The following is a 14,599-nucleotide window of genomic DNA, read 5'->3' as shown; positions in this document are numbered from 1 at the left end:
TGTACTTTCCAGTGTATAAGTCAATACATTAATTATCAGATTAACCCCTATTTTATAAATCTGATGCTATTTTAATGATATTATAAAATTTTTTTTGTATGATTATTTCTAACACTAAAAATACAATTGTTTTTGCATATTAATCTTTTATCCTAGAAACTTGGTAAATTCAATTATTTGCTTTAGTAACTTTCTTATATATACCATAGGATTCCCTTAATATTTGATCATATAATCTGCAAATAAAGACAGTTGTACTTTTTCAGTTCCAATCTGAGTGACCTTTTCTTACCTTATTGTCCTGACTGGAATCCTCCAGTACAATGTTGAATAGAAGTGAGGAGAGCAGACATCTGGTTTCTCATCTTCGGGAGAAAGCTTTTAGGCTTTCACCATCCAGTATGACGTTAACTGTCGTTTTATAAAGGATGACTATTATCAGCCTGAGTAAATACTTTCTCTTTGTAATTTTCTGCGAGATTTTATCAGAAATGGCTTTTGGATTGTGTCTAAATTTTTTCTCAGCTTCTACCAAGATGATCTTATATATTGTTTATTCAGTTAATATGGTGAGTGTACTGATCGATTTTCAATGGTAAACCAATTTACATTTCTGATAAACCTCATTTGGTTGTAATGTATTATTGTTTATATACACTACATATTCTTTATATTCTGGAATAGTTTATGTTAAACCGATATTTTTCTTCATCAAATGTTTGGTAGAATCTCCTAATGACAATATCTGGGAATGGAGTTTATTTTATAAGACGATTTTTAACTACAAGTTCTAGAAATTTACCTAAGAAAATTGATTTCATGTATATTCTGCACATAAAGAAAAAGAAATGTAAAAAATTGAAAATCCTCTTTCTTCTAGGTGGAAAAAAATGTTTATAACATCACTTATCACTCATGACATAAATTTCTTGCTTGGTTTCGGCTTAATGAAATTCAAATTTCAATGAGAGTTTCTTTTCTGTTAAAGGGATAGTCCCTTTAACTGTAAAATTTACCTAAGGCCAATGATATTAGTAATTTCTCATAGTACTTTCATTGCTTAGATGTATTTATCATACAATATCCATTTAATTGAGAGAACAGAAGGATAGAGGATAAGAAACATAGTCAAGAGCTAAAATTCTGATCCATTCTTTATCTTTCACATACAACTTTAACACTCAAGGATTTCTCTTTTTACTTGGTCTACATTTTATTTCTTTCTGCCCATAAGCAAATTATATGAAAATGAAAGAACTCAGGAAATTATGAAAAGCAATGCAAAGGCAGGAAAAGTTTCTCATATACAGAAGGCCCATGAGTACCAATTTTACCTCTTTCCCTCATATGTAAAATAAGAACAACGAATCTTTCCCACTCCAGATGAACAAATATTTATTTATCCTTTATATTAATAACAAGTTCTCTAGTGCCATGTCCATGTTATATTCCCCCTTTGGGGGCAATTTCTCCCATTACCCTAGCCTCAGGATTTAATTAGGATTTAACATTTTCTCGTAATTCTTGCTCTCTGACCACAGTAACATTAAAAGTTTGACTTCTGGGGCCAGCAGGTGCAGCGGTTAAGCGCGCACCTTCTGCTTCAGTGGCCCGGGGTTCGCTGGTTCGGATCCCGGGTGCAGACATGGCACAGCATGGCAAACCATGCTGTGGTAGGGGTCCCACATATAAAGTAGAGGAAGATGGGCATGGATGTTAGCTCAGGGCCAGTCTTCCTCAAAAACAAAGAAAAAGTTTGACTTCTGACCACTGTGGTTCAGTCTTTACCTGGGATTGTTAACATCTTCCTCTCCATTCACACTAGCATTATAAAGTTGGTTTGGTGCTTCTATCAACCAAATAATCCTCGCTATTCCCCAACTCTCTGATAGGCTAGAAGATGACCAACATGAAGCCAATATGAAAATACATAGGTATGAGAAGTACTGGGAAAGAATATTGCTGGCAATGAGTCCCAGTGAGTCATTCCCGGTGAAAGTCGCAGATTCGGCTCTCCTCTTTTGTTTGGTTCAGTGTGATTTTGTAAGAGACCTATTAAAGTCCACATTTACACATTAACACTTCAGCTACTTTGAGTTGGATGTCTGTTACTTTAACACAAAAGCTATAACTCAAAACTCAAAGATTCCATTTGAAGGGTGTTGGAGGATCACATGAAAGTATATAATAATTGAAAACACTTTTGAGATATTATTAATATTTTAATCATGGAAACTTGTAAAACAATTTTTAACTTCTCTGGGCTTTAATTTTCTCAATTTTAAAACAAGGAAGGGGCTGGCCCCATGGCGTAGTGGCTAAGTTTGGTGCACTCTGCTTTAGTGGCCTGGGTTCACAGGTTCAAATCCCAGGAGTGGACCTACACCATTCATGAGGCATGCTTTGGAGGCAACCTACATACAAAATAGAAGAAGATTGGTATAGATGTTAGCTCAGGGTGAATCTTCCTCAGCAAAAAACTAAACCAATAAAAATAAATATAACAAAATAAAATAAGGAAGCAGAAATGATTTTTTCTTTGCAACTATAAGTTATTTTAACCAACATTTAGCTGTGATTTCTTTTTTTAAAAAATGCAATTTATTTTTATAGCACTTTCAGGTTCACAGCAAAATTGAGCAGAAAGTACAGAAAGTTTCCATCTATCTCCTGACTCCACACATGCACAGCTCCTTCCATCAACATCTGGCACCCGAGTGATATATTTGTTACAATCTAGGAACCTATATTGACACATTATTCTCACTCAAAGTCCATAGTTTACATTAGGATTCACTCTTGATGTTATGCATTCCATGGATCTTGACAAATGTATAATGACATGTATCCACCATTATAGTATCATACAGGATAGTTCCACTGCCCCCAAAATCTTCTGTGTTCCACTTATTCATCCCCCCTCTCCACTAATCCTTGGCAACAACTGATCACTTTACTGTCGCCATAGTTTTGTCTTTTTCAGATTTGCAATTCCATTTTTAAAATCACTTCTAAGGGAAACATCTACACTTTTACTTCTAAGTTATCTAGTCCAGGGTTTTGGGGTCTAATCTATAAAGAGTAGCAAGGTAAAGAAGAAGATGGACTAAGTACTTTAAAGGATTCAGCACCAGCCTATATATTATACATATATACACTCATACATATATATACAATGTACATATATATATTTTAGACAAAATGAGAAAGTTTCCTCTGTCATAAGAAGGGTGTACGGTGATAAAAAGCTCACACATCTACCCCTCTGCTCCCCCAAACACAGACATAGACAGCTGTAAATACACAAGACTGCCAAGGTTCAGGTCAAATTTTGGCAAATATGAATTTTTAAAATTGTTATAAAAGAAAAACAGTATTTGTTTTTCTTCTGGGTAGCAACCCAATAGCCACGACTCTCAAAAATTTCTATTTTCATCTCTACTCTTTCTTTTCCCACATTTGCTGATTCTTCCTGATAATGCCTAGAAAGTTTGCAGGATGATCCGAGGTGCTTCACTGCCACAGAAGGCAAAACACAGACCCACACTAGGTACTTTAGTAATGTTCTGCCTTTGGCTGCCAAGCTGGAGATGTTGGCATGAATGCCTGCAGATTGACTCCATTGAAACCTTCAAAAGCATCCATTGCCTTGCACAGTTTCACCATGGTTCTCGTTGAACTTCCACATTGCCACAAAGTCTATTCTTTCAGTGCCATAATGTGTATCATATTTAGGATACTCACTGGCAATTTGAGCCCACATTGTTGAATACAAGATGCCAATTTTACAACTATAATAAGAAATTATATTCTTGACCATACTAATCATTTGTGTTGGCCTGACAAGTGCGTATTTTCCCCGTAGACAATTTATATGAGAAATCAAGTTATAAGGAATTTTCCTTATGAGAAAAGAATAAGAACAGTTGGAATTAGAGAAGTCTGAATGTTAAGTAGCATCAAAAATGAAGGCCTGATGTTTTCACATCCAAGATAAATTTACTGCTACCAGGTAGGAGCAATATTCACATCAACATACATATATTCCCCAGAAAGTTGTTTGACAGGCATGATTAACTTTGGTCTCATGTGGCTTTGCTTTTCCACTTTCACCTCTAAGTATAGATGTTTTTTGATTAAACTTGTCCTCCTTTAGATGTGTTGCTGTAGAGAGATCGTAGGCAAAATGTTTGGAACATAAGTCTTAATGTCACACTGCTTCGAGTCAGATGGTCTGGGGGCTAGTTGAGTGGTATTCTTGCTAGTTGTGTAACCTTGAGCAAGTTACTTAACTTGTCCAAGTTTTGGTTTCCTTCTGTGTAAAATGGAGGTAGTAGCATCCGGTTTTCCAGTTTGTAGCGCAGTGCCTGGCACATATCAATCACTCAATCAATGTAAACAACAGTACTTATGTTAAATCAGATTTTAATCACCTATTTCTCACTGGAGGTAATTTTGTTTCTTTAATGTGACTGCCTATCTTTTGACTAAACATGTTTGATTTGTATACTTTCTATTTCAGAGAAAAAATGGACATTGCAACCAGTGTTGAACATATGAGTTGAAAGTTTATGTCAAATCAGGTTGGGGATGATATGATGCTACATGTGCACTAAGAATCTAAGGGAGCTGCTTGTGAGACAGAGGATAATGGACCAGATGAACAGGCAGAAGAGAAGAGCCAGGAAAAGAAAACAACTGAGATGATTATAAGTCCACCATGCCAGCTGCCTCCTCTCAAAACCAGCTTTTGCTGAATTTACATCTGACTTTTTTAGCCTTAAAATAAATTCTTCTTTTTTTTCTTGAGCTATATTGAGTGGTTTGCTCTTTCTTGCAAATAATAATTTAGACCAGAATGGAGCAAAATTTTTGATGACATTTCTCTAAGTGTGTATGTGTATGTCTTGGCAGACAGCCTACGTATATCACATGGTGCATTCAATTGCCACCCATAGTAATCAGATCAATCAACAGCAGGCATCATATACTCATGAGCTAAAAGACACCAGTTCAAAGGAAAAATCACATAATCTTTCAAAGTCTGGATGCAAATTATTGAGATGATGACATTCAGTTATTAAAAAAAAAGGTCTCAAGAATGATTGATTATTATTGCTTTGACTTATAGTTAATGTATTAGGAGACAAGAAAATTCCAAATTTACACCCCTTTTCTTATCTCTTTCAGAAGTTTTGCCTGTATGTGTCTTGGTTTCTAAACCGATTTCCTTTCCGCATTCAAGCTTGAGACCTCATATCATTGGGCAAAATCATACTTCAAAAAAGAAAAAATCCTCAGAGATTTCTGCTTCTGGTAATGTGACAGAGAAAAAGATAATTCAAATCCATTATTGCTATGAACAGCCAGAAGTTTTACATAAAATGCAATTTTAATATTGTTAATTATCTAATTATGTTCATTAGAATGAGATAGCTTTACATACTAGATGAAAGAAGAAACCAAAATCTAAAGTGACAAAGGCAAGAGGTGAGGTGGAGGTAGGGAAAGTGCAACCAAACTCAGCAAAAGTCATGAGGTTTCATACCTAAGATGTGAGATAAATAGTCATAGTTCTATGCAAGACACTGTTTATGATAGTGACATGAAACATTATAGCTGTCATACGAGGTAATATGTAGAAATTAAGTGTGCACTTAATGGGTATCCCATTTGGGGTCCTTGAGAAATGAGTTATTAAATTGGCCAGGAAAGAGGAGCCCAGACTTCAGCTGGAGCAGCAATGATAGTAACAGAAGCATGGGCAAAAAGTGGCCTCCAATATGGAAGATGAGAAGTTCAAAATCACTAAAATAGCGATGAAAAATCAGAGCCACAAAGAGACCGCAGAGTTGTAAGTAAACACACAAGGTAGTGAAGATTGACTAGCCACTTCAAAGGAGAACATATGGGCCATCAAGCAGCACACAGAAGCCACAGCAGGACCCTGCAGAAGACAGGAGAGACCTGTGGGCTGCGAGTTCGAAAGTAGAATGTCTGTGTCTCAGAGACACACTGTTCAATAACTTTCACCCACATGGTTTTACTATATTTCCACAGATAATTATGGAAGCTGGGGAGATAGTTTAAAAACAAAGGAGATAAAAGATTTCTAAACGAAAAGCAGAGACTCAGAAATCAAAACTTAAAACCACTAGGCAGTAAACTGCCAGGGAATCATTACCAAAATTAACATCCTTGAAACTACTAAGCTTTGGATAACAGCATTCAGGTTCCCTTTCATTTCTTTGAGATCTGTTGATGAAGTTTTTCATCTGCAGTCTTGCTCAACAAGCCAAAGATTCAACAATCTTCTAAGTTTCAATAAACTAAACTATGAGCCACATAGGTGGACTATAAATATAAAAATAAACTGTTAATATGCATATGTCTCTCCTACCGCTCTAGAGGGCTTCAAATATATATAATCTCATTGTTTCTTACTTTAAGAAACCTCACCCGCCATGGAAATTTACTTCTAACGTGTTCCTTCTTTTTGAAGTGCAAGTGACAATATAAATAAGTAAGAGTAAGTAGCTCTTCCTGCAAGTAAGAGTAATATATTTATTGGAATTTTTCTTTGAAATCTGTAGCAGGGCATTCCTGAAGTTCTGTCCAGATTACTATGTATGATCCAAGTAAATATGGAACAAGTAAAGTAGTGCTGATAAAGAATCTAGGACTAATTCAGCAGGACATGGCTAAACTTGTTTCCAGGAATGTTAAGACTGAAAGAGTTTAGAAAGAGTTTAGAAGGAGTTTAGAAGGAGTTTAGAATTGCTAGATTATGGGCAGGACAGTAACCCTTTATCTTTTAACATCTTTAACTCTAGCTTGAAATATACACCTAAATTGAAATTGCTGTTTTATTTTTACTGGTAATATCTCTTCCCTAATACATATTCTTGTTAAACATTTTCCTTTGCATCTTATAGGCAAAAAGCTGAAGCAAGTCGAACCCTTCTATCATCAATTTTTTTTTTCTCTCTGAACTGCTCCTCGCCTCACTGACTAGAAGAGAGACTAACTGGAGAACCCCATTTTCCTGAAAATGATGGAACCAAAACTCATTTCATACTCTTGGGTTTTATTCCAACTCCCACCACAACAAAAATATACATTGATGATGGATGAAAGGATAATTGTCACTGCAACAATGCACCTCTATTCTATATTATCACCACCCCTAGGGGGAGGGTCTCCTTTTCATTTGATGGCATGGTTGAAGTGACCAATACCACAATTCCGATGGAGTAAGTGTCTGCTTAGATGACATGCTCTAGGGCCTTGATATTCAAAGTGTGCTCCACAGACCAAGATCATTTATACCCCAAGAGAGCTTGAGTTTGTAAGCCATGGAGCATCTCTGCCCTGGCCCACACCCACTGAACTGGAATCTGCATTTCAACAAGAATCCAGGGGGTTCACATGTACATTAGAGTTCAAGAAACACTTTTAGCAACACGTCAGAGCTGTACCCATCTACTAATCACTCTCTATATTCTTCCCTCCCTCCTCTTCCTCTCTTTTCTTCTCCCCCTCTTTCCTTTCTCAAGTATTTATTCTAATCTCTCAATTAATCTGAAATTTCCTGTGTGGGAGTTTGTTTTTTTCTGTGTGTTAGATGGCCACACTGTTGGGGGATGTGAACGTCCCTAAAGTGCACATATCATGAGATAAAAGGAAAACCCTCTGCTCTGAACTCCCACATGTCTCAGTATGTCATGTTATCCGATTGTTCTTTGAGAAAGTACAGAGAGTCCAACTCGAGGCTGACTGGAAGCCGGCAGGAGAGGACAGATAGATATCAATGATCAAGGGTCTGTCAACGGGTCAGAACCTCAGGGACAGGCTCTCCTTATCTGTAGTCAGCCCTGAGAGGTAGGAGTTTAGGTAGGTTCAAAGTGAGGAGAACCGAGCAAAACCATGGGGAGAACAAAGAGCAAGAACATGCATACGCAGCTCAGAGAGAGACTTTATCTAAGCCACCATATTTTCCCTCACAGACCACTGGCAGTCTTCTCCAAAATGACCTCCCTCCCTGACTCTGCCTGCACACCCTTCCAAACACTTCTCTCACCAAGAACCAGAGTGGATTCATAAACTCTTAAAATGGCTTTCATCAAATATATAAAATCCACCATTTCACCATGGCCGAAAAAGCCCGGTAAGAAGGAGCCTTGCTGTTCCCTGTCCTCCCCTCACCACTTGCCTAATTGTTCACTGACAGTCAGCTCACTGGCCTGCTTTTTGTTCCTCACACACACGATGCTCTCAGGAATACCAAACTTTGTCCCTCTGCACTAGACACCCTTTGTTGGCCATCCCCCTCTCAAGACGATGAAGTCATCCTTGATCACTTATTACAATGCCTCGCTTGATAGTCACTCTCTTCCAGCACTCTACTGAATTTTATGAACAGCAATTCATATATGAAACTTAAGCTCCAGGCATGGCTGTGACCATGCTCACCTTGCTTACTATCTTGAGTTGTGCCAACAAATAGTAAGAACTCAGTAATTTTTAAAGTTATTGCTGAGTGCCTTCTTTGTCAACTTCTTGCATTATTTCATTTAATATGCAGTACAACCCAATAAATTTGATGTTAAAATCACCATTTTTATAGATAAGGAAACTGGACCTCAAAAAGATCACCTAGATAGTAAAAGCAAGCCTGTGATTCAATTCCAGATTTTTCTAATGTCAAACAATAGGCTAATTCTATGTCCTAAAATCAGTCAGTCTGGTCAAAGGGTACTCGATGGGGGTGATTTGTCAAGGGGTACCAGACGGAGGTGATTTGTCAAGGGTAGGGATGCTCAGAACTAGGGAACTGTATTGAATGGACTTTGGAAATACTTTATACATCTTGCTTCTTCATTTCTCAGAGTCTGTGGACCACTTTCAAAGGGATGTGAGCACGCAGTTGACAGCTCTCTATATTCTTTAGTTTGATTTCAGCTTCTAAAATAAATTCTTACTTGTGTGACCTTATATTAGAAGCTATTTTCCCAGATGTATTTGATTATGGTAATTTCTTACAAAATAGAGGCTTTGCAGTAGGGCCCTTGCATGGTAGAAAAGGGAAGAAAAATTGGGTTTTGCCTGTAACACCATTGAGGGACATATTTCTATAAGGACTGAGGAAAATATGAATATTCTCATATTTAATTTTTTCAATTGTTTTATTCCTACTCGTTTTTCTTTCTATCTTTAAATACAGTATGTCTCTCTCTCTCTCTCTCCATGTATATATATACTCACACACAAATATACCTTTAATAAATGTATATATAAATATAAATATAGATAATATTTTCTCCTCCATAGGCCATCTCCTGACTTGAAAGATTAGTTTAGGTCAGATTAAGTAGCCATCTTGCATTATTTAATCTTTACATCATCTATGCAAGGTGACTAATTTTATTCCTCGTCCCCCTAAGAAAGCTGAGACTCAGAACAGAAACACGCTTAGCCCAAGGCTCGCATGGCCAGAAAGTAGTAAAGTCGTATTTATACAGGTCAGTCTGTCCACACTGCTACACTGCTTTACTAGAGGGCTTGCATATATTCATCCAGGGGCATTCATGTTCTCCTGGGCTTTCTGACGAGAAAAATATGCTTTATTCTGCATTCCAGGCATCACTTAATCAGAGCAATGCAAGAGATGAGCCTGATTGTACAAATGGATGAAATGTCATAGATGAGTTCACACCTGACAAAAGCACAGAATGTGACTAAATTGGTGGTATCAGACAGGGGTAAACATCAGAAAGATTTGGGGGTATATTTAAAAGTGCAATTTTCTGAACCACATTCTTAAATAATGAAAGGACAATATTCAGGGTAAGGCCAGAAGAAGAACATGCCGGGGTGCTGCCCAGGAGTGTGTATGTGTTTAGTCATCCCAATTGATTCTAAAAATTATGAAGTTCCAATAACCACTGATTCAGCTAATCCTTCTGCTGTTTCTAAGCGTGAATTCGCCCTTTCCTTTTAGAGTCAGTCAATCATCTGCCATTTACTAAAGCTTAAACAATCTTAGTGCTATGTTTTAAACAGAGATATAAAAAATCAGAGAAACTCATTATTGCCTTTCAGAAATTTGTTCACTCACAAATTCATTGATTTCAGTGTAGTGGATAAGAACATGGGTTCAAGAGTCTGACTACTTTGGTCTCTAATGTCAGCCATGGTAATTACTGGCACAGCAACTTTGAACAAGGTGTTAAATGCATGCCTCTAAGCCTCATCTACCTCACTGTGCAATGATGCCAGTAAGACTAATATCTATTTCATAAGATTGTTGTTATGTTTAATTGAGATAATTAATGTAAAGTGTTCAGGAAGTAATTGATATTTAGTAAGTGTTCAATAAATATTCACTATTATGTTGGGCATTGAGTAGGAACCAAGCCTTTTGCTAAACATAAAATATAAAAATGTAAAGTGGAGTTGCAAAGAATATCTGTGTGTATAGTCTATATGCTTTTTCAGGACATTTCCGTCATCATTGTCTTTTATACAAGCCACAGTTGGAGCTGTAAATCATAATTACCAATTGAAGCTTAGGAAGACAGAGCTTTTGTTCCCCCAATCATCTTCCATACCCCAAAAAGAGAAAGAAATGCATGAACTGCTCTCTGAGCCCTTAGGATTAGGTACTGAATTACGTATCTGCCGTTCACTTTCTCAGAAGTGTCACTTTCTAAAGTTTTCTAGATAGATAAGTGATGGATACTACAATTGCTACTATAATTTTGCTTTACTCTTCACTCAGTAAGTATGTATTAAATATCTATTCTGTCCTAGGCTTCATTGTAAAACTGTCAACATCCCTGCCCTCATGGAGTTTACATTTTAGTGAGATGTGGCAGTTAATAACAATAACAATAGTAGTAATAGTAACAATAATTATACCAAATTATATGAATAAATAATAAAACAAACAAGCCAATAATGGGCCAAATTAATTTCAAATACAGACAAATGAGTAACACCAAAAAAATTTGGATGAAGCAAGGGTCACTATTATTATTAGAATAGTCGCCAAAAAGGGCTTCAAAATCTTCTCTAATAAGATGACATGTTAGTGGCAGAGATCAGGAAAGTAAGAAAAAATCAACTGTGATTCTGGGTAAAAGAGTGAGGGACTGCAACTGGAAAGAAGCAATGTGATTGAAATGTTTCATAATAAGGCCTATACCTGTCCCCCTAAAGAAAAGGTTTTATTAACAGAAATCTAGAATCTGGATCTCTCCCAAATTAAGATGTAAGTTATACATTTTAAGCAATAAATCAATAAATTAACTTCTCTCCTATGCATCCAGTTTGTTTCTACTTATGTCATTTCCTTGGAAGAATTGAAATGATAGTCACTTGAATCTTTATCTTTGTTCTGTGTGATTGAGATGTCACTAGTCCCAACTTCCCAACTTCACATTTGAGCAAGGAGGGAAAAGACCATGCAATTTATGAGTTTAGCTGATGTTCCAACTTGATAGGAGTGGCCGGTTTTCAACAGATAAAATAGATACCACTATACTGAAGCAAACAAACGGGCCACCTTTGCCTAGGTCATCTTCTCATCCATCCATATCATTACTATGATAATGCCTGGATTTTTAATTTTCTAATCTATTTTTCATACACGCTATTTTGCTCTGCTTACATACAATAGGTCTTATTAAATCTCCAGCAGTTTAAAGGGTTCTGTTTGATGCTTTTAGAAAGAGGATATTGAGACAATAGATTTTCCATGGTTTGGCTATAAATATATAGGTACTTTCCGGATAAGAAATGAAGCACAGAAGTAACAAGAAGATTAGATTACTGCTTTTAAAACTCAGATTATAGAATACTCTTATAATTTGTTTTTCCGCAATGACAGAGGGAGTTAGAACATAAATCATTGAGTTGCAAGGATACTTCTTTTTGGATTTTCATATCCAGCCAAATTGTTTATATTTATGTGTCAATCACTAATAAATCATTTTTCACATATGTTATCTATTTAATTCTTAACATAAACCTCTAAGTATGGCGGTTCTACCAATCCAGTCCTCAAGGAGAGAATCTTGAGGCTCAGTTAGTGAATATTTATCCCAAATGTACAGCTGGTAAACAGAGGAATCCGATCTCAATATTAGTTTTCTGTATCTAAATCCAGTGCTCTTTCAACTTTTAACACACTGCTTTCTTCTATGAATGAGATAATCTTATGACCGAGTCATTACATGATATGTAAAGAATTATACTGATTATTGTTGTAGCATAGCTAAGATAATTTTTAATGTAATAGTACTTGAACTGTATATTTTCTGTTTGTAGAAAAATTAAATTCCAGAAACAGTGTCTGGCTCAGGCCATGTGTAAAGAGAGTGACTTCGCATGATGAACACCCCTACTCAGTTATGAGAGCGAAGAAGGTGGAGGCTGTGAAGTATGGACTCTGACATCACATCACCTCAGAGTCCATCTCAGCTCTACCAATCACTGCACGTATGATTTGAGGCAATTACACAATCCCTTTGTGCCACAGTTTCCTTAATTGAAAAATAACAAGTTTTTATGTCATAGAATTTGTCATGAAGATTAAACTAGTTAGTCCATGTAAAGGGTTTAGAACACTGCCTTGCACATAACAAAGGCTCGAAAAAGCATACTGCTGAAAATATCAATGATATGATTATATGCTTTCAATTAAGCAATTAAAGAAGACTTTAACCCCATTATTTGCTTGTGTAACTGAAAATGAGTTCACATTTGGCTCACTGAGGTCATAACAGAACGAAGTCCCCTCTTCTGCTTGTTGCTATTTCACAATACTTACATGAATATGCACTCAATCTTGAAAGGCGGCATTAATCAGAATAGTAATCACCTTGAGAAGGCTATAAAAAGAAGAGTTCATCTTTCTTTTATGAAAGAATAGCACAACTCTCAGACATTTTGAGCTCTGCTTCAACCTTACCCAAATAACTATATCAGCAATGAAGATACTTTGTATTTTCCTGACCTTTGTCTTCACTGTGTCCTGTGGTCCATCAGGTAATATCTGTTAACATGGAAAAGGAGGGAAGGGCAAAATTTTTTTTCATAAAGGCTTTATTCTGGAAAAATAAAACAAATAAATTATTGTTAGGAGACTCCATATGAACTCATAATGCAACTCACTCTAATAATATTGCACGGCAGAAGAAATGAGTAGAATCAATAGTTGAAAAGATAATGGGGAAAAAAATCCCAAGATGCAGAATTAACCTGTTTATTTTGTTGTTTTGTTTGATGACTCTATGACTCCTTACATGCTTCTACTGCCTTCTCTTTTTAAATTCAATTTAATGAACTACTATTGTGGTGGTTGTCAAAATTAAGCTTTCTACAACTGGCTCAGTAATTGTCGGGGGATGGGGGACGGGTTGTTGGAGGTGAATGGCTATTTAGAGCACAAAACATGTAGACTATTTTTTCCATATCCTTTTCTCTTTACTCTTGAGGAAGCATGCACAGATTAGATATTTAAGGATATTCTATCTACAAAAAAATAATAATAAAGCTAGTGGCAAAGGAAATATTGTTGGATACACATGTATAGTGTACTGATTTACAGGAGATAAGATCTAAACTCTTCAATACGGTTGCCTGGGCATAATTTCAGAAACAAAATGATTTAACTCTATAAACAACTTTAGTTATCTAGCTAGCTAGCTATGCAAGGGGATTAAACCTGGCTACATGATCATAGCTACTTTTTCCTAGTTTCACAGAAACAAACAAGAGAAATTGCAGAGAGAAAAAGAGAATGTTACCTTGTCCGTGGTGCTTGTAAGACTTCGTGCAACACCTGGGAATACATATATAATTTCTGCAATATTGAGCCCTGCTGCGTTGTACGGGAATACCGAAAGCCAACCCCTAAAGGCATCAGTACTACAGCTTATACAGATGTAAATTATAATTATCCTGCATAGCACTACATTGTAACAATATTATTAATAAAAAAGAACTTTCTACTTTATATAAATCTATTTCATGTGGATGTCCTCTGGCCTTCTGGATTACACAATTATATCGTGGCAACTAGTGAGTTCAATGTTGAATTAGTACAAGAGAAACAAAGAAGAGTGGTAGCCTTTTCATTAAATTGGCAGTTTCCCTTCATCGTATAACGAACACCCTCCTTCCTGAACACTTCCCTTTACCCCATCCTATTTTTATGCCCTCTGCAGTAGCCTAGTTATTTTCATATCATTTTTTAAGTGTCCTTTTTTTTTTTTTTTTTTAGGCCAAGATTCACCCTGAGATAACATTTGTTGCTAACCTTCCTCTCTTTTTTTTTGTTTCCCCCTCAAAGCCCAGGTACATAGTTGTATATTCTAGTTGCAGGTCATTCTGGTTCTATGTGAGCCACCACCACAGTGTGGCAACTGACAGGCAGGTGGTATGCTTAGGCAACTGAGAAGTGAACCCCTGCCGCAGAAACAGTGAGTGCCAAACTTTAACCATTAGACCATCAGGGCTGGCTGTCATATGACATTTTAAGTATCAGCTCTCAATCACGGTTTATTCTACCTTTCCATAGTTTCAGCAAAAACGT

At 36.4% G+C, this 14,599-nt stretch overlaps 1 protein-coding gene and 1 long non-coding RNA gene across 6 annotated transcripts in view; one reads left to right on the top strand and one right to left on the bottom strand.

The window, feature by feature from the left end:
- Positions 1-14,599, bottom strand: part of LOC138919553 (uncharacterized) — an 84,084-nt gene that overhangs the window by 55,121 nt on the left and 14,364 nt on the right. For 3 of the 5 annotated variants that reach the window (XR_011429797.1, XR_011429798.1, XR_011429799.1), the window contains exon 1: positions 293-14,599. This exon is cut by the window's right edge. This is a non-coding gene — a long non-coding RNA (uncharacterized lncRNA). The remainder of the gene's footprint in view (positions 1-292) is intronic. The other 2 variants (XR_011429800.1, XR_011429796.1) reach the window with 2 other exon arrangements.
- On the top strand, positions 12,895-14,026 carry DEFB113 (defensin beta 113). Its single transcript, XM_023624101.2, has 2 exons — positions 12,895-13,050; positions 13,762-14,026. Exons 1-2 carry the CDS (start codon positions 12,993-12,995, stop codon positions 13,971-13,973), a joined length of 270 nt encoding a protein of 89 aa, XP_023479869.1. The 5' UTR covers positions 12,895-12,992; the 3' UTR covers positions 13,974-14,026.

The sequence above is a fragment of the Equus caballus genome, chromosome 20, assembly GCF_041296265.1.
Source record: "Equus caballus isolate H_3958 breed thoroughbred chromosome 20, TB-T2T, whole genome shotgun sequence".
In the NCBI taxonomy this organism is placed as follows: domain Eukaryota; kingdom Metazoa; phylum Chordata; class Mammalia; order Perissodactyla; family Equidae; genus Equus; species Equus caballus.
The sequence above is the reverse complement of the archived record's forward strand: the minus strand, read 5'-3'. Positions and strand labels throughout refer to the sequence as shown.

Bases quoted from the DNA above. Each gene is read 5' to 3' on its own strand.
- DEFB113 (XM_023624101.2), top strand. From the start codon at position 12,993: ATGAAGATACTTTGTATTTTCCTGACCTTTGTCTTCACTGTGTCCTGT. The intron at 13,051-13,761 runs GTAATATCTGTT...ACTTTTTCCTAG, and splicing joins TGTGTCCTGTGGTCCATCAG to TTTCACAGAAACAAACAAGA.